Here is an 18,742-nt window from a genome sequence, read left to right on the forward strand (position 1 = left end):
TTTCATGCAAGCTAATTTCTAATACTGTTTTCTGATTATAATAGAACGCCTTAATAACGTCTTCATATGATGGGATTTGATTTTCAGGAAGATCAACTAACTGTCCAAACAATGGATGTTTAGTTGCACTTCGTGTACACATACTATCCATATTTAATATAATTTGTCTAAAATAATAAAAAAAACTACAACAAGTTATGTTTACAATAAATAAAAGCTGTTAAAACAATTTTTGATAAGAATTTAGTCAATAAATAATTATATATCCAATATTTATACAGACTATAATATGTTTAGCCCTCTCATAAATAGGCCTACATATTAAATGAAGTGATCTTTCTACAGTCTAAACTATAGCCTACTGTAGTATACATCTATATTTGATATACTTGAATTTTACTATGAATTTTACTTTGAATTAGCCTACTTGAATTTTACTATAGATCTATTATTGCAAAGAAGAAAATAAAATTACAAAATAATATATTAGATATTTTGCTTGTTTCTAAAAAATCCAGCACATGGTTTATTGCTAATGTTGGTAACATCACATGAAAATAACGTTATAAAATTTATTCCATTTCTTATTTAGCACTTGTAGTTAGGTGCTAAACCATTTGCCAATGCATTTTAGTCAATGATTTATAGTTGGTACGTATTTAGATATTTAACCAAGGAAATGGTTAAAATACATCAAATAAGGTAAGACTTTAATCAAAAGTTGGGACCCCTAAACGTTTCATAAAAAATCTTTAAATATTATTTTCATACTGTACTGATGCCAAGACAACTTTTTGTTCATGTACAGGAAAGATAAAAAAATTCGACCCACCCTAATATATATATATATATATATATATATATATATATATATATATATATATAATATATATATATATATATACATATATAAATTCATGTAGGGGGGTTGTCCAGAAATTATGTCATGCGATAGGTAGAGGGGGAAGGAGGGTTAACAATTTTGTGGCAATTTGTTACAGGGGGGAGAGAGGGAGGTTATTCAGTTTTGTGGCGCAACATTTTTTTTATTTCAAGTTTTAAATCTATTGATTAAAAGAGTGCCTAGCCTAAAACATAAACCCTTAGTTGATGTACACTTAACTGTGGTTATTTTAGTTTAACATAAATTGGAATTGACTTTTTTTAAATTGACTTAAATTTTAGTCTATTAATGTAGAGTCTGCTACATCTACATCTTTATTAGTCGATGATATAGCTGATTTATCATTGAGTAAAAAATAATTTAAAAGATAGTTATTAATAAAAATAATAATATAATAATTATTAAACAACAATAATAGTTAATACGCATTAGCATAAAATATTATAATGTAACCTGCACCGCAACACTAACATATAAAGAAGTTATTTAAATCATATAATTGTCAAATATTGAATATGTTCATTGAGGTTATTTGTCCATTTAGTCACTTTTAATTTATATCAAACTATAGTGCAAAAAAGAATATATGTACACTCCACTTTGTTCATACCTATTTAAGTCAGACGAACTAACTACACTGTGACTACGCCCATATCAGTCAATTTATGTATGCATTGATTATTATTATTGATGTGTGAAACTTTAAAAAATTTAAATAATAAGTTATAATTGAACAACATATTAGTTAAAACATATAAAGCAACTTTTAAATAAAACATCAGAATTCGTTCAGGTTTTGAAGAAACCATAACAAGCTGCAACTCAACATATGCATTTATGATCATCCATGACTTGATGCAAACATGCAGTCTATGTAAAAAATAAAAATTTAAACAATTTTTGAGTTTTAATAACATTTTTTTAAATGGATTTTTTATTTGAACGCACATACAAATATTTCTAAGTAATATTAAATAATTTAATATTACTTAGAAATATTACTTAGAAATATTTAACACATATAAATTTTAATAGTTAAAATTTATATGTGTTAAAATATGTTTATTAGATAGCTAAAAGTATCTAAGAAAAATAAAAGTATTATCGTATTTAAAATTAAGTTCTAGGGAGGGGATTAGTAAAGCCTGACAATTTGTTACAAGGTGGTTTTCCAAAATTGTCAAAAATTGCATGACATAATTTATGGACAACCACATACATATATATATATATATATATATATATATATATATATATATATATATATATATATATATATATATATATATATATATATATATATATATATATATATATATATAAACACACACACACACTATATAAAAAAAATACTTTTCCAATCAATAGAATTGCAGAAGTTTTGTGGCGCTCAATTTTTTAACTGGGATTTGGAGCTTTATCATGAGGTAAATAAAAAATTATCATGAGGTAATTAAAATTTTTATGGTAACACTGAAAGAAAATTTTATCATAAGAAAACAAATTGTAAGTTTTTATTGCAAATATAAATACCTTAAATTGAGATGACTTAATCCAAGTTTAAATTAGTGTACGTCCTTGATAAATCATGTTATCATGTTATCATGTTATCATCATTATTATGTTATCATCATTATTATGTTTACATATATTATCATTGTTGTTATTTTCTCGAAATTTAAAATTTTAATATTTTAAAAACTTAAAAAGAAATAAAATTTCTATTTTTTTCTATTCCTAAGATTTATTATAGTTTAAATATTTCCAGGATAGGCATCAATTCTAGAAATTCAAACAAAAGTAATTTTCCTGGTGTTTTTCATTAGATTTTTTTAAACTTTAATGAAACATTTATGATGATAAAAAGTTAATTTCAAATTTAAATTTATAATAATTAATAGTTTAATTTCAAATAGATTTTAAATAGTTTATTTTACACACACACACGCACGCACTCACACATATATATGTTTGTATATATCATATGTAATTACAACAATTAAAAAGAAACTGAAGTGTCTTTTTTTATTATGCAGTGTTACTATATTATTTAAAAGTTAAAAATATGTTTGCAAATAAAATTTATTGCAATTAAAATTTTTTTTTCTATTCGATGTTAAACGAAATTAAATATTAAGTGAGTTTTTTTTTTCTTAAAGCCAACTGATGAGCCAGCTAAGGCTAACACTTCAGATTTGAATGAAGAACTAGGTCAGGTATAAATTTTAGATTACAAATCAATTTTAGTAAATAAATGTTTTTTCTTGATTTAGTTTATCTTTGATCATCTAGTTGTATACTCATCTTATATGATAAATTTGTGTTAGGACAAAGGTTGGGTCTAGATATTCATTTTTTTAGGTGTGGCTTCAGTCATACCAAATCCATTAACTGCTGAAAACAATATTAAAAGCAATATTTTATTTAAATGTTGCATTATTATGTTGAAAATGTTTCATTTTTAAAAAAGATTTGATTCATTTGCCAAACAAATCAGTATCAGCTTGTTTTTATCAATCAGCATTGCATACAATAATTAAATAGTTGCACAATCGTTTAATAATAGTTACTTCACTACCCCTGAAACAGTCTGAAAATCTTTAAATTTTAATTATCCATCTTTAAAATTGTCTTAAAAATTGTTTTGGAAATATTACTAACCCTAACAGTCTAAAAATCTTTAAATTTTAATTATCTATCTTTAAAATTGTCTTAAAAATTGTTTTGGAAATATTAATAAATAATTATCGCTTTGTTTCCCTGCATAATAAAATGTTCCCACTTATCTAAAAAATCTAAAACTTACCTAAAAGTATGAAACTTGATAATCCAAAGTTATAAAAATTGATTTAGATTAATTACACAGAAGGAAACATTTTCATGAAATCATATTGTATCTATTTTATTGGCATTCTTTTGTTTTTCTTCAACTTTCTCAAATTTTTTAAACAAGTTTTTTTATTTTTTAGATTGAATATGTGTTCAGCGATAAAACTGGAACATTAACAGAAAATAATATGCGTTTCCGACAATGCTCCATTGGTGGAATTAAATATGAAGTATGTACCTTTTATATTAATATATAAGAAAGTAATGTTTGTTTTTTTAATACGCAAAGGTTTATAATATACCAAGGCGAGAGGTGTTAGAATTGGTGTAGGGTGAAGGGTTAGCATTAGTACACAGTAGTGATAAACTACTGTGTACTAATGCTAAATATGAAACAGGAAATACGCTTAAACCTAAATAAACCGAAATTTTGGGTATACTAGTTCTATACCGAAACCGACATTTTGAAAAACATCTTTTAAACTAAAACCAAAAATTTGGCAAATAAAATTAATCTAATTAGAAAATGTTATCTAAAAATGCAATTTTACACTTGATTTTTATTTAGACTTGCTGTTTTTTTATATTCATTGTTTTTATTTTTTTGACAACATTTTATCTTTAATGTTCTTTTTTGACAACATTTTATCAACATAGTATCTTATGCTTAAAACTTCATTTAGAAAAGGTAAAATATTTTGTGGAAATTGTCAAAAATAACTATTGTTCTTTATTAAATAAAAATTAAAAATCATACAAAAATTATGTTGGTATGTTTTTCAACCAAAATCTTGCTTTTTATCGAATTTATAAAAAGTACTGAAACCAAAATTTCATTATTAGTTCAAATTGAACTTTAGGCTTAAACTGATACCAAAACAGGTTTTTTGTCAATTATTAGTACACAGGCAATTTTTCAGTCTTTAAATTAGTTTAAACTTTTGAATGCACATGCAAAGGGTTGTTAATAATCAGTTTAACGGAAAATAAATTAAGTTTAAAGCTTTTGTTACCTGTTTTTTTACAATCTTTTATTCATTTGGCTACACATTTCACATTTTGGTGTCTATGGTGAATGCCTGTTCACCTGATGGTGATGTATATCCATCTTTTTTGAGTGTTTGTTTTTATTTACTTTATGTTTGAGTTTAACATTTATGTTTTACTTTATGTTTGAGGGAACATTTTGTATTACATAAAAAAATATTTTACTTTTGAGTCCCAACTTGTAAACTACACTAGTTAAAAAAAATTTGTCTTACCTGATAATAGCATAATTTTGAGTATTTTGTTTTTAGGAAAAAGATAATAAGCTATTTCCAATTGGTCAAGTACACACTGGGTATGACTGCAGCTGTTTGACTGTAAGTAAAATTATTATAGAATATAATTGCAATATAATGATAAAGGAACTTATCAGCAACTTTATTTAAATTAGTTAATAAAAGATAGTATCAAAATTGATTGTCAGTTATTTACAAGTCTATAAGATGATAAGCTTGCCCCAAATTGCAATTTAATGCCTGAGTTTGCCACAAATCACATGCCAGTGCCTCATTAATTTGCTAATGCCTAATATTGATGCTTTAACATCTGATTGGTTTTGTATTTTTAAATTTTAAATAAATATGAAAGTTCTTATTTTTGTTTCATAATATTTTGAATGGTTCACATATTCCTGTTTAAATTTTAAAATTCCAGAACTTTGCTGGTAATCCTTTCTCAACATATTTCTTGGTGAAGCAACCTTTAATGTTAAAAAAAAATTATAAAAAATATAGCCTTTTCCATAATAGTGGATAATCTATCTTTAGTAATGGGTACCCTTACCATATTTGTGGTTTTTGAAGATTTGTTTAAAAAAAAGATGCATAACTTATGACACCTAACTTAAATTTAAATTTTTTATTTGCTTCGGGGCTTTAATAAAATTTCTTTATTATTTAATATTATTTTTATTATTTAAGTTTTGTTATGTATTAATTGTTTTTTTCTTTAAATCTTTACTTAACGTATTTATAAATTAAGAAAAAAAGAATTATTTTTTAACTAGTTTTTAAAAAAATATTTTTTTGAAGTGAAATATTAATTTAAGATATAATAGATTTAAATAATATAATTTTTAAATATATTTAATTTAGTTTTTTTGTAGTAATGTATTTACAATACATAAGTCATAGTTTCAAGAAATAAATATTCCTCTAATCTACCTCTGCAACATGTTTTTTATTAAATTATAGACTTATTTCTATTAAATTTGAGAATTATATTTATAATAGTAAAAATTATAATTACAAATTAATGCATATTTCTATTTTTTTACTTGATTCTTTTAATTATTTATTTATTTTTATTAGTTAAAAAAATTTTTAGTTGAAAAAGATCATTTAAAAATTATTATATTTAAATATTATAGTTTTGTCGTTTTTATATTTTGTTGTAAAATTTGTTAATCTTCTTTTCGTTTTTGACTCTCTTAATAAAAATTTACCTTCTTCTATAACAGACTTTTTTACAGTATGTATTGTTCAGTATGTATTGTACATGTATTTTACAGTATGTATTGTACAGTATGTATTTTTACAGTATGTATTGTTCTACAGAAAGTAGAATAATACATACATACTCTACTAGAAACATATATAATGGAAAACTTAGTGTACCATCATTTAAAACTCAGAAATATGGTAAACATTCTGTTGTCTATCAGTGCATTTGTGAATGGAACAAGAGTCTTGTATGCATAGTAAATGAGTTCAAAAAACTACAACTTCAACCACCTTTATCAACTTTTCTTAATTTAAAACAAAATCAATTTAAAAAAATTCTGAGAACAATTTTATTCTAACTTATTGACATGGTTTTCACTAAATATTCAAAATATACTCTCTTTTTTTTTAATTATGATTACTACAACTATTATCATTAACTTCTTGTTTATTTATTTTTTATTATTATCATCAAAGTATGATTTTTAAATGTTTACTTTGTTTATGTTCTTTGTGTGTATGCTTATTATTAATCATATTTTATTTAAAAACTGACGTCACTCCTTTGATCAGAATTCTGTTTGAGTGACACCATCCTTATCAATCATTCAGTTATTATTATTGAATACTTATAATTAATTTACTCATTATTATATTATTTTATATTATTATCATTTATATATATATATATATATATATATATATATATATATATATATATATATATATATATATATATATATATATATATATATATATATATATTTATATATATATATATATATATTGTTTTTTTATTAAGCAATTATTTTTACTTACTACAATCAAGTTATGATTTTTTTTTTTATTATTATTATTATATTTATTATTATTATAATATTATTGTATGATTTAAAAAAGGAAAATAAATATCTTGTTGTTGTTGTTGTTGTTATTTTTTAACTTCTATTTTTATTTAGGAAGAATTAAAGGAATTTTTTATTGCATTAGCACTGTGTCATACTGCTCAGGCAAATGAACTTTCCCAAGACGAAAGTATTCCAGATGGTTGTCATTTGCCTACAGCTTTTTATAACTCAAAATTATATAAATACCAGGTATAATTGTATAATAAATATTATTAAAAATTATACTATTTATAATTCAATGCTATATAAGTATCAGGTAAAAATTTTAAAAAATATATATATTTTAAATATAATTATAATTTAAATTTAAATTTTGCCTATAAACAATAAAAAACACTTTGCTTTCCTTTACTCACTTTGCGTTATCTCTGTTAGTTCTTAGTATTATAACTTAGTATTATCTCTATTAGTTCTTAGTATTATTTCTTAGTATTCCTCTATTAGTTCTTACTATTATTATTTAGTATTATTTCTATTAGTTCTTAGTATTATTTCTTAGTATTCCTCTATTAGTTTTTACTATTATTATTTAGTATTATTTCTATTAGTTCTTAGTATTATTACTTAGTATTATCTCTATTAGTTCTTAGTATTATTACTTAGTATTATCTCTATTAGTTCTTAGTATTATTACTTAGTATTATCTCTATTAGTAATGCTCTCTAAACTTTTTTTTTTTGAAGTTTTTTAAACACCGTATAACTGTTCTAAACTTCCTAGAACTTTTTTTTTTTCAAGCAAACTTTTTTTTTTTTCTATAGATGTTTATTTTATATCTTATGTCTGCAATTATCATTTACATTGAATCAACAATTTAAGATATTAACAATTAAAGTTTTACATACTCAGCTTGCACTTAGTACTCATGTTAATTTCTATAGTAACCAATATACACAAGAAAAAAAGAACAACATCAATCTCAAAAATAAGATTAATAACAAGTTGGATTTTGTTAAGTCGGGTGAAGCTCAAAATGAAAAGAATTTTTCAAGATTTATTTAAGAAAAATTTTATTTTGATTTTTTTTATTATTTATTATTTTAATGCATTGGTTTTCTACAGATACAATTATGACAAATGTGAGACAATGGTCTACATAATCAAACCAGTTTCTACATCATTAGACACAGTGTTTACACTACAAGAGTAATTTAACTATTTACATTTCACACAAAATTGTCATTTGTACTATTAAAGTTACTAATCTTACCAAATTACTAAAGTTAATTACTTTTACAGTAATTAGATTTTTGATAATAAAAATTGTGACTTTTAATTAAATGAATCTTGAGAACCTTTTTATCCTCTAGATACTTAATTACTTAATGTATTAATTAATTATAATAGTTAATATAGTTATTATAATATATAATTGATATTAATAAGTAAATTACATAAAATCAATACAGAATATCCAAGCAAACACACTTTTGTGTTTGTTTGGATATTCTGTATTGATTTTATGCTTGGAGGCTTGACTAGTATAAATAGAAAAAAAATTTTTTTTGCTCTTAATTACTCTTTTATTGTTTTTTACTTAATCAATGCACCTGAGGCATCTACACCATACATATATCTTTTAAATATTGAAAAATGCACTTTGTTGTGAATTAAGAATCTCATAGGTTTTCTGAACTGATACTATTTTGTTTTTGTTTTTAATGATTTCTCTTTGTTTTAACTTAACCCGATATTGTTTAATTTTGCAAAATGGCAAAAGTAAAAAACAAATAACTCCTTTTATTTTGAAACAATATCAACTTTGCAGCGGTTTCTCTTTAATTTATCGTCATTGCTTGTTTTAAGTTATTACAACATGTGTTTGAATTTTAAACAATGCTCCAAAGTTTAATAGTTTATCAGGTTTACCATGTAGACACTAAACACCAAATAAAGTTCCTCAACTTAGTTGCAGTTAATAAGTTTTAAAATTTTAATCAGTGTAAAATTCTTAACTTTGCATTACTAAAATGGTCAATGGATTTGTAGAAAAGCTAATAATTTTGGTAAAAAAAAACATGGAAATGATAATGAAAATTATAAAGTGTATTATCCATTAGATATATAAAATACTTTATAATTTTTAAAACAGGGGTAATGGGAAATAAATACTACCTGCATTGCAGATATTTAGGTTGCCAAAACAAATTAGTAAAAAAAAAAATTAATGGTTTTGATTGGCAGATGGTTTTGATTGGTTGATGGTTTTGATTGGTTGATGGTTTTGATTGATTGATGGTTTTGATTGGTTAATGGCTATTGAGCTACTAGCAATCTAAGTATTTTTAAAAGTTTTAATTTTATTAGTTGAATTCTTTTTTTTTTTCTACAGGCATCATCACCTGATGAAAAAGCTCTTTGTGAAGTTTCTTCAAGGTTAGCAATTTTTTGTGCAGTATTAGTATTTTAAATGTTGTATACTGTATACATTTTTATTTCTTTCACAAACAGCTTGTTTTATACTGCATGTATGTCTTAGAAATATTTTACACAGTCAACTTATTTTAAGTAATAATGACATTTATTAAACTAGCAGGCTTTACATTTAAAAGCTATTCTGTATTTTTATTTTTCTGTATTTTTAATTTTTTTTTACATTTCCAAATGCCTGATGAGACAAATACATTGTATAAAATCATTAAAAAAACTTTGAATCAACCAATGAATTTTGTTTTATTATTAACCAATGAGTTTTGTTGTATTATCAACCAATGAATTTTTTTCTATTATTTCTATAATGTGCCAGGTACCTGGTAATTTTTAAAGTTGCTTGCAAATTTTTGGAGGTGCCTGGCTATCCCTTAAAAAGCTAGGTAAATTTTGGAGATGCTCTGCAATCCTGGGAGGCAATGGTTACCTTATAATTTCTGTATGTTTTCCGGATATCCGGTAATTTCAAATTATCGGTTACCTGGTACATATCGGGGGTTTCCAGGTTATTGACATCTTTTTTTTTTGTTTTTGGCACATCTTGATAGTATTATCAAATAATGAATTATTCTTGTATTTAAAATTGTTTAAAAAAATAATAAGAACATTTAAACAAATTTAATATTAATATTAAATTTAATATAATATTATTGTTTTAATGTTATGTATTGTTGCATATAAATACTATATACAAATAATAAATGTACTACTTATATGTTTTAAATAAAATAATTAATAATTGATTTATTTGTAATATTTTTTTTTCTTTTTTTCTTTAGACAATTATTTTGATATCAAATAATATAGTATTTATTTTTTTTATTTTTTAATGTTTGTTATTTTTTATTTATTTTAGGTTTGGTATAATTTTTAAAGGAAAAGTAAATGATTTCATGGAGCTTGAAGTATGTGGAAAGTTGGAAAAGTATGTTTACTGCTGGTTATATAATTACATGTTTGTTAAATAAGGATAAAAAAATTTCCTTATAAAAGTAAGAAGATGTATTATAAGAAGAATAAAAATTATATAATATTATAATTATATATTATTTAATATATATCATATATTGTATAATATATTATATTTGTTATAATTATTTGGCAATAATTTGTGGGGTCAGAGCAATCCCTAATTATTTCCGTTTTACAAAATTGGAACCTTTTAAAACCATTCAAAAATCTTCTTGGATTATCTTTCACTGCTGACCTCTTACAGAAAGCATATACCAAAACCATTGCAAACTCAGCAAAGTTTCTCCTTATTCCATTCTCTATCTTGTAATCTCTTAATCTACTCTATCTTGTAATCTCTTAATCTTCTCTATCTTGTAATCTCTTAATCTTCTCTATCTTGTAATCTCTTAATCTTCTCTATCTTGTAATCTCTTAATCTTCTCTATCTTGTAATCTCCTAATCTTCCTAGATTAAGATTAGTTGTAAATTTGAATTCTAATGATGCTTTTTCTCTTGTAGGTTTCAAAACTGCATGTTGTAAGTGGTGTTAAACCTGCTTTAACACCACATAATGTGGTGTTCTGCTTTATCTGCTAAGCTTGAGCCTTTTTTGTATTATCATAAGATTGTATATTTTTCTGTTTTCTACATATTCTTTATTTTTTTCTACATTGCTCAAAGCAGTTACCATAGTTGCTGCTTTGAGCAAACTATCATTATTTGTTTTATCTGCTAAAACACTGTTTTGAGTGACTTTTTATCCAGCAAAGTTACATTTTTTAACTTTATACCTCTTTATGCTCAAAGTACCTGTTTTCAACTTTCCTTGCATTTTAATGCAATTCTCTCTTGTGTTTCTACCTCATACACTATACAGCTTTTTGTTATGTTAACTGTTTCCTTGTCTTTTAACTCTCAAGTGTCTCCTAATGAAAAGGTTGCTTGCAGCCTTGTTGGAAATGATTTTGAAACAATTACTAATTTAGATCAAGAATAAAAATCAAATAAAAATTAAATAACTAGTATTTAAGCACAAAAGTTAAAACATTTAAATGTAAAATAATAAACAAACTTAAAATTAAAAAGCTAAAAATTTTTTAACACAATATTGTTTACAAATTACTTTAGTTTCCTGTTTGCATAAAAAAATGCAGAAGCTCAAAAATTAGTTACAATATTTTCTAATTCTCTGTAAAGTATTTTTTTATTGTTTTTTATTTTTTATTTTTAGAAGTAGAATAAAAGTTTGTCTTTTTTTTATTTATTTCTATTTTTTTCTTTTTTTCCTTTTTTTATTGCTGCTCTGTTTTTTAAAAGCATTGAGCAAACAATTAAAAACTTAAAAAATTTAAATTCAATAAATATATAAATAAATAATAATTGTAAAGTAATAAATAATAAAGTGATTAGTGACTCTTATTATCTTTTTATTACTTATTATTATTATTATTATTTCCAAAAAAAAATTGACTCTTATTTTCCAAAAACAGATACTTGAAGTTTTATCAGATCTTTTTTGTTTTTGAAAAAAAAAAGCTATTTTACATTTCCCTGTTTTTTCCCATTTTCCTTGTTTATTAGTATTAACTATAATTTTAATATTACTTTGTTCTTAATTAAAACTTACTTATACTATATTATTTAAACATACTAAAAATAATAATGTAATAAAAAATAATTAAAATGTTTCCAAATTAAGAGTTCTTTCTCATCAAAAAAGAATAATAAAAATTTTTAAAATTAAAAAAAAGTTTTTTTTTTTTTTTTAATGTTAGTTTTGATGCATGTTTAGTTAAATTTTCTTATTTTCTTAAACAGGTATAAGATCCTACATGTTCTTGAGTTTGACTCAAATAGAAAACGAATGAGTATTATATTAGAGACACCAACCAAAGACATAGTTATGTACTGTAAAGGTGCAGATTCTTATGTTATTCCACGATGCATTTCAGGACCTTGTCAAGAAACTATGGTCCATATTGATAAATATGCTGTGGTTTGTTTTTATTTTTATTTGCATATTTTTATTTTTTCTATTTTTTGGCTGCTAAAATATATTTCAATTTTAATATTTATACATACAATATATAGAATATACAAATAATATATAGTATACATACATATATGTATATATATATATATATATATATATATATATATATATATATATATATATATACATATATGTATATATATATATATATATATATATATATATATATATATATATATATATATATATATATATATGTATATACATATATATATACATGTATATATATATACATATATATATATATATATATATATATATATATATATATATATATATATATATATATATATATATATATATATATATATATATATATATATACACACACACACACACATAATATTTATATAAAATGTATATACACTGTCCTCCATAACTAAAGAAACTCTTAAAAAAAAAAAAAATAATTTTTCTAGTATAAAAAACGTTTTAAAAAATTATAAAAAGATTGTGACCTAAAACATTTTAGATATATTAATTACAGGTGAATTGAGAATATATTTATATTTTGTCCTCACTTGTTTGACTCTTTTATCTGTGCTTTTTATTAATGAATATGAAACATTGGTAAAATGTTCATTAATAAAGAGCGCAGATAAAATTGTACTGTTTCAAAACAAAGGGAACTTTTATCTTAAAACAGTTTATCAGTAAAATAGCAATAAAACTTTATTTTCAAAACATTTTAATGGTTTTAGTTTACAAAGTTTGTAAAAGCTCACTAAAGTTGGACAAAAGAACAGTGAATAAAAATATTATGGTCAGATGAGTCTAAGTTTAACATAAATACTTCAGTTGGTAAACGAAATATTCAAAAGCCTGTTGGTAAATGGTAAAAAAACAATGTACACTATAGGAACCTTAAAACATGGAGGTGGCAAAACCTTAATGGTTTGAGGGTGCTTTTCAGGAATTTCTGGATTGAGACCATTATGTTGCATTGAAGGAATAATGTATAAACAGATATATAAAAAAATTCTGGAGCATCACATTATACCTTTAGTAGAAGAAAACATGTCTCTGAAGTGGACATTCCAACAGAATTCAAACACACAAAACTAGTTGAATCATGGCTCAAAACACATAAAGTTGATGTAATGCAATGGCCTGCAGAATCTCCTGACCTAAATCCTATTAATAATTTATGGAAACAGCTTGATGACAAAGTGCATTTGCGTGGCAATTCAGAAGAATTGTATCAAGGACTTCATAGCACCTGGTCACAGATAAAACAAGTTCAAATAGACAAACTTATAGACTCTATGCCTCATAGATGTATTGAGGTTATTAAAAACAGTGAATATGCCATCAATTATTGGTCTTATATGCTTTTATTGGTGTATTATTAAATTATTTAATATATTTGTGTTCCTTTAAGGTATTTTTTGATGATTGCATTTGATTAATATGAGGTATTATTAGAAGTTCCTTTTATTTAGATTTTTAATCTAAATAAAAGGAACTTCTAATAATATGATTCAACTAGATAATTATTTAGCCATGATTCAACTAGATAATTATTTAGCCATGATTCAACTAGATAATTATTTAGACTTTATTTTACTTAAATCAATACTTTTTTGTATTAAAACTAAAATGGTAATAGGCCTAATATTGTGTTTTTATAAATTTCAACATGTGTTTAGTTATTATATTTAATATATATATATATATATATATATATATATATATATATATATATATATATATATATATACACACTTATTTTAAACAGGAGGGTTTACGCACCTTAGCAATTACTTCTCGAAGTATTTCTTACCCGCTGTATAAAGAAATAAATAACATGCTACTTCAGGCACAAAATTCAATCACCAATCGACAAGAGCTTTTAGCAGAAGCATTTGATAAGCTAGAGAACGACTTTCACTTACTTGGTGCATCAGCTGTTGAGGATAAGTGTGTTGTATTTCATGTATATATATATATATATATATATATATATATATATATATATATATATATATATATATATATATATATATATATATATATATATATATATATATATGCGTATGTGCGTGTGTTTGTTTGTTGTGTGTGTGTTTGTGTGTGTGTGCATATATATATATAAACTTAATGTTTTCATTTTTTCAATGTTTTATTAGACTTCAAGATGGTGTTAAAGAAACAATAGAGTCATTGAGAGAAGCTGGTATAAAGGTTGTTGATTTTTTTACCTATGTAAATTTAAATTTAATAAATTTGTGAATCTTTTTATTTTGTGTAGTTTAACACACATAAATAAATCTCTTGTCATTTTTAATTAACAAATAAGAAAATGTTTTTATATAGGTTTGGGTACTAACTGGTGACAAACAGGAAACAGCAGTTAATATAAGTTATTCCTGTGCTCATTTTAAGCAAAATATGGATGTAACATATCTTACTAAGAAAAAAACTGTGTCAGAGGTTGATGTTGGGCTAAAAGAAGCATTAAAAAAGTATTTTTTTATTTATAAGTTTTTATTAGGGCATGGAATTATTACCGTTTTTCATAGTTACTGGTAACGGTTAAACCCTGGTTTTTGCCATTTTTATTACCGGTAAAACCGGTAATTTAAAGTTTTTTCAAAGGAATAAAAAAAGGCTTGAAATACAACAAACCGACTTATAATTAACACAGATTTATATCACATAAAGTTAATCTCATATTAAGCTCAAAACAATACATCCATTTTCAGATATTACAGTTAAATATCACAAAAAAAGAGCTTAAACAGTTTAAATAAACTCAAATTCTATAGATTGACTGATATAACATTTAACACAGTTGTTAGGCATTCAATACAGAAATTAATGCTGATTGCTGAGCTTTTTTCAACAGAAAATAAGCTCGTAAAATGCATAAGGCATCACGAGTATTATCATTCAAGCTTGATCTGAGGTATTATCATTCAAGCTTGATCTGAGTTTTGTAACAAAAAGACCACTGGCTGAGAAAGAACGTTCAGCTTCAACACTAGTTACTGGTATACCCATCAATGCATTATACAGCATTTCTAAGTTGTTTGTGCGAGTTTTTGTCTGCTCAAAAACGCCCATTTCCTTCAACAGTGATTTGGAACTGGTGCCCACTCTCATCCTCTTTGAACTAGAGGGACACTTCAGAGCATCCTTGATAGACTGTTCCAATTGTTCTGCCAAGGAAGATTGTCCTTCATCAATATTGGGTATTTCTTGACATTCTTCTTCCGATTTATCTTCATCTTCGTAGCTCTCCTCAAACAGACGACAGAATAATTTGGCAGCAGTATTTGCAAGGACATTTCGTTTCATTTGTGGAGTGTCAAAGACATCCGTACTTTACCCTTGCTTGTCCAAGGCCTCTGAATCCTTTAAATAAATCAATAGATTTATTATATCAGGATTTCTTCTTTCCTTTATTCTTTTGACTAACATTTCTAATAACTCTTTGCTGAAAGTTGAATTCTGCATGCTCAATTTAAAGCAAATAAACTTCAGAATCTGATCACTTGAAATCAATGTTGCATCTCGTCTACATAAAGCTTCTGTTCCCACTTTTACTGGTTCTAGGGCTGCAATCAATTCTTCAAGTGTGTTAAATTCTTCATCGGAGAAGCTTATTTCACTAGAAATTTTGATCAAGGACATCTTGATAGGTTTCTTTAGCTTAACAAATCGAGATATCATGTCCACCAAACTGTTCCGCCTAGTTTTTGAGTCAAGTATAAGTGATAATTCTTTTTTAAACTCAGCTAGAACGTGCTTTTGAAGAATATCATCGTTTTTGACAGGGGACTTGCGAAACAGGCGTACACAACATCTTACTTTTGAAATAATGTGTCTCTGATCTTGACGGACTTCAGGGGGTTGATCATCTTCAATTACTACCTGAAAGTGTCAGTAATTAAGATGATTTTTTAAATAAAAATAATCTTATTTAGATGCCTTATACTTTTGAATAATTATATATAATACTTACCTGTAATCCAACACCTTCTTCATCTTCGTAATCGCTGTCATCAGAGATGGAAATATCATCAAGTGCAAAATCTTCTTCTTCATCGAGATCAGGAATAACTTCTTCGACCGGAGTTGTTTTGTATAAAACATCACAGACTGCTAAGTGGATGTCATGTGCCAAGCACAATTGATGGGTTGGTAAAATAGCTTTTCCGAATTTTTTCATTACAGCAGCTCCATCAGTTGTAGCTGCCACAATATTAGAGTCCAGACAAATTCCAAATTCTTTTAGCTTTTCTCTAACAATGGTCACAGCTTTATCCGCTGGCATTGAGCCAAAAATTGTTACCATTCCCAAATTCCAATGCCGATTCTTGACACAAACATTGATATTAATAAACCTTCTGTTACGAGATGATGTGTATTCATCAAGAGTAATGCTAAAACAAATTTTATCTTTCTTCATTTCTTCAAACTGCTTTTTATAAATGTCTTTATCCTCAAGACAGTGCTTCATAATAATTGCTTTGATCGATTTTGGCAAGTGGTATCCTTGAGCTCCCAATGTCGCTCTTAAACATTGACTTTTGTCAGTACTCCAATTGGTAATCCATCAATGGCGACTAACTCGGACAAGACAACTGCCAAGTAATCTTTTTGGGTCACGAAGAAGTGATCAATTTTTCCAACTTTTTGTTCCACTTTGGCTGATACTTGTTTCATAGCATTGGCCTCGATAAGATTCATTAATTTGAGATGAGATCTCATACCACTGGTATCCACCTTTGCACTTGATTTCTTTGCTACAAGTTTTGCACTTCGCCAGCTGCAGATCCTTGCTATGTAAGAAGTGCTTCCATACCTCAGAATTATTGTTTCCTGCAACGAAGGTCATCTTAGTGTTTATTGCTTTTTCATCAAAGAACTGCTTTCTCTCACTGTGTTGCGTCTTTTAGGAGTTGCCAAATTAAAATGAAAGCAAAATACCAAATTATTTAATTAATAAAATATCATTTTTAAAACCGCGGTAATAGATTGAGAAAAAAGCGGTAACGGTAATTTTTGGGAATAAAAATTACCGGTAAAAACTAGTTTCTCATTACCGGTTTCCATGCCCTAGTTTTTATTATTGTATGATTATAAATTTTTGTTTATTATTTTTAGGTCTTTATTATTATTATTATTTTTTATAGTTCATAACAATATGATACCCCTAAATAATATTATGAGTATATTGTGATGCATTATGACAAAATCAGACTTAATGTTTAGTTTATAAAGTCTTATCGAAAGTTTAAGTTTTAAAGAATATTTTTAGTTAATGATATATTGGCAGAAACATCGAAATAAAATATAATTTACTAAAGAAAAAATGATTAATTTTTTCTTTAGTAAATTATGTTTTATAGTTAGTATATAATAATAATAATAATTTAATTTTTTTTTCTAATTAATGTTAACTCACAAAATAAATATTTATTTACATATTTTTTTCTCTCTTAGAATTGAAGTTAATTTAGATGATTTATCAGAAAAAGCTCTTGTTGTAGACGGATCAACACTTTCTCTTATTCTTAAAAGTGGTGCAGGTACTTTTTTTTATATGGGTAAACTTTAATAAAAATATGGGTATACATAAAAATGGGTAAACTTTAATAAAAAAGGCTTTAATAAAAACTTGAAATAAGAATAAAAATTATTATTAAAAGTTAGTAATAAAAAATTATAAGAATATGTAATAAAAAAGTAATTGCAAACAAAAAATTTTCTAGTTTTACCAAAACCACATTTTAAAGTTCTATAAATAAAATCATAAAAGTTCCCAGCAAGTCAGACTGTGAGTAAAAATAAATTTCCTAATAGATATGTGTCGGTTACCCAACTTGATCCCATTTTTCCAGCAGTTTTCTCAAAGCTTCAAAGCTTGGCATCCGGCACATTTATTTATGCTGGGTACCTGGGAAGTCTGTTGAAACAGAAAGATGACGATATCCAGTTCTAACTGAGACTCGTCATTTTTATCATTGGGAATATAAAAGCCAGGTGTCTGACTTGGATTGCTCCATTATTTTTCCAGGTACTTAAAATATATAGATATGGCAAGCCGGAACCAGGTATCCAACACATCTCTAGTTCTTTTTAATATAAAAAGAATCATTTAAACATTTGAATAAACAGTTGAAAAAGCACAAATTATAAATTAATAGTTTTTATAAGTTCATAATT

The 18,742-nt window shown here is 24.8% G+C and overlaps 1 protein-coding gene across 3 annotated transcripts in view; it reads left to right on the forward strand.

Moving 5' to 3' along the window:
* The window catches only part of LOC100210424 (phospholipid-transporting ATPase IF), a 55,715-nt gene that overhangs the window by 24,469 nt on the left and 12,504 nt on the right, over positions 1 to 18,742 (forward strand). For all 3 annotated transcript variants that reach the window (XM_065787539.1, XM_065787537.1, XM_065787538.1), the window contains 12 exons: positions 2,273 to 2,331; positions 3,064 to 3,120; positions 3,874 to 3,963; positions 5,032 to 5,097; positions 7,182 to 7,319; positions 9,463 to 9,506; positions 10,417 to 10,485; positions 12,334 to 12,511; positions 14,307 to 14,488; positions 14,698 to 14,752; positions 14,885 to 15,033; positions 18,020 to 18,105. In XM_065787539.1, the coding sequence (XP_065643611.1) occupies positions 2,273 to 2,331; positions 3,064 to 3,120; positions 3,874 to 3,963; positions 5,032 to 5,097; positions 7,182 to 7,319; positions 9,463 to 9,506; positions 10,417 to 10,485; positions 12,334 to 12,511; positions 14,307 to 14,488; positions 14,698 to 14,752; positions 14,885 to 15,033; positions 18,020 to 18,105 (1,173 nt within the window). The remainder of the gene's footprint in view (positions 1 to 2,272; positions 2,332 to 3,063; positions 3,121 to 3,873; positions 3,964 to 5,031; positions 5,098 to 7,181; positions 7,320 to 9,462; positions 9,507 to 10,416; positions 10,486 to 12,333; positions 12,512 to 14,306; positions 14,489 to 14,697; positions 14,753 to 14,884; positions 15,034 to 18,019; positions 18,106 to 18,742) is intronic.

This window comes from Hydra vulgaris, chromosome 01 (assembly GCF_038396675.1).
Source record: "Hydra vulgaris chromosome 01, alternate assembly HydraT2T_AEP".
Classification (NCBI taxonomy): domain Eukaryota; kingdom Metazoa; phylum Cnidaria; class Hydrozoa; order Anthoathecata; family Hydridae; genus Hydra; species Hydra vulgaris.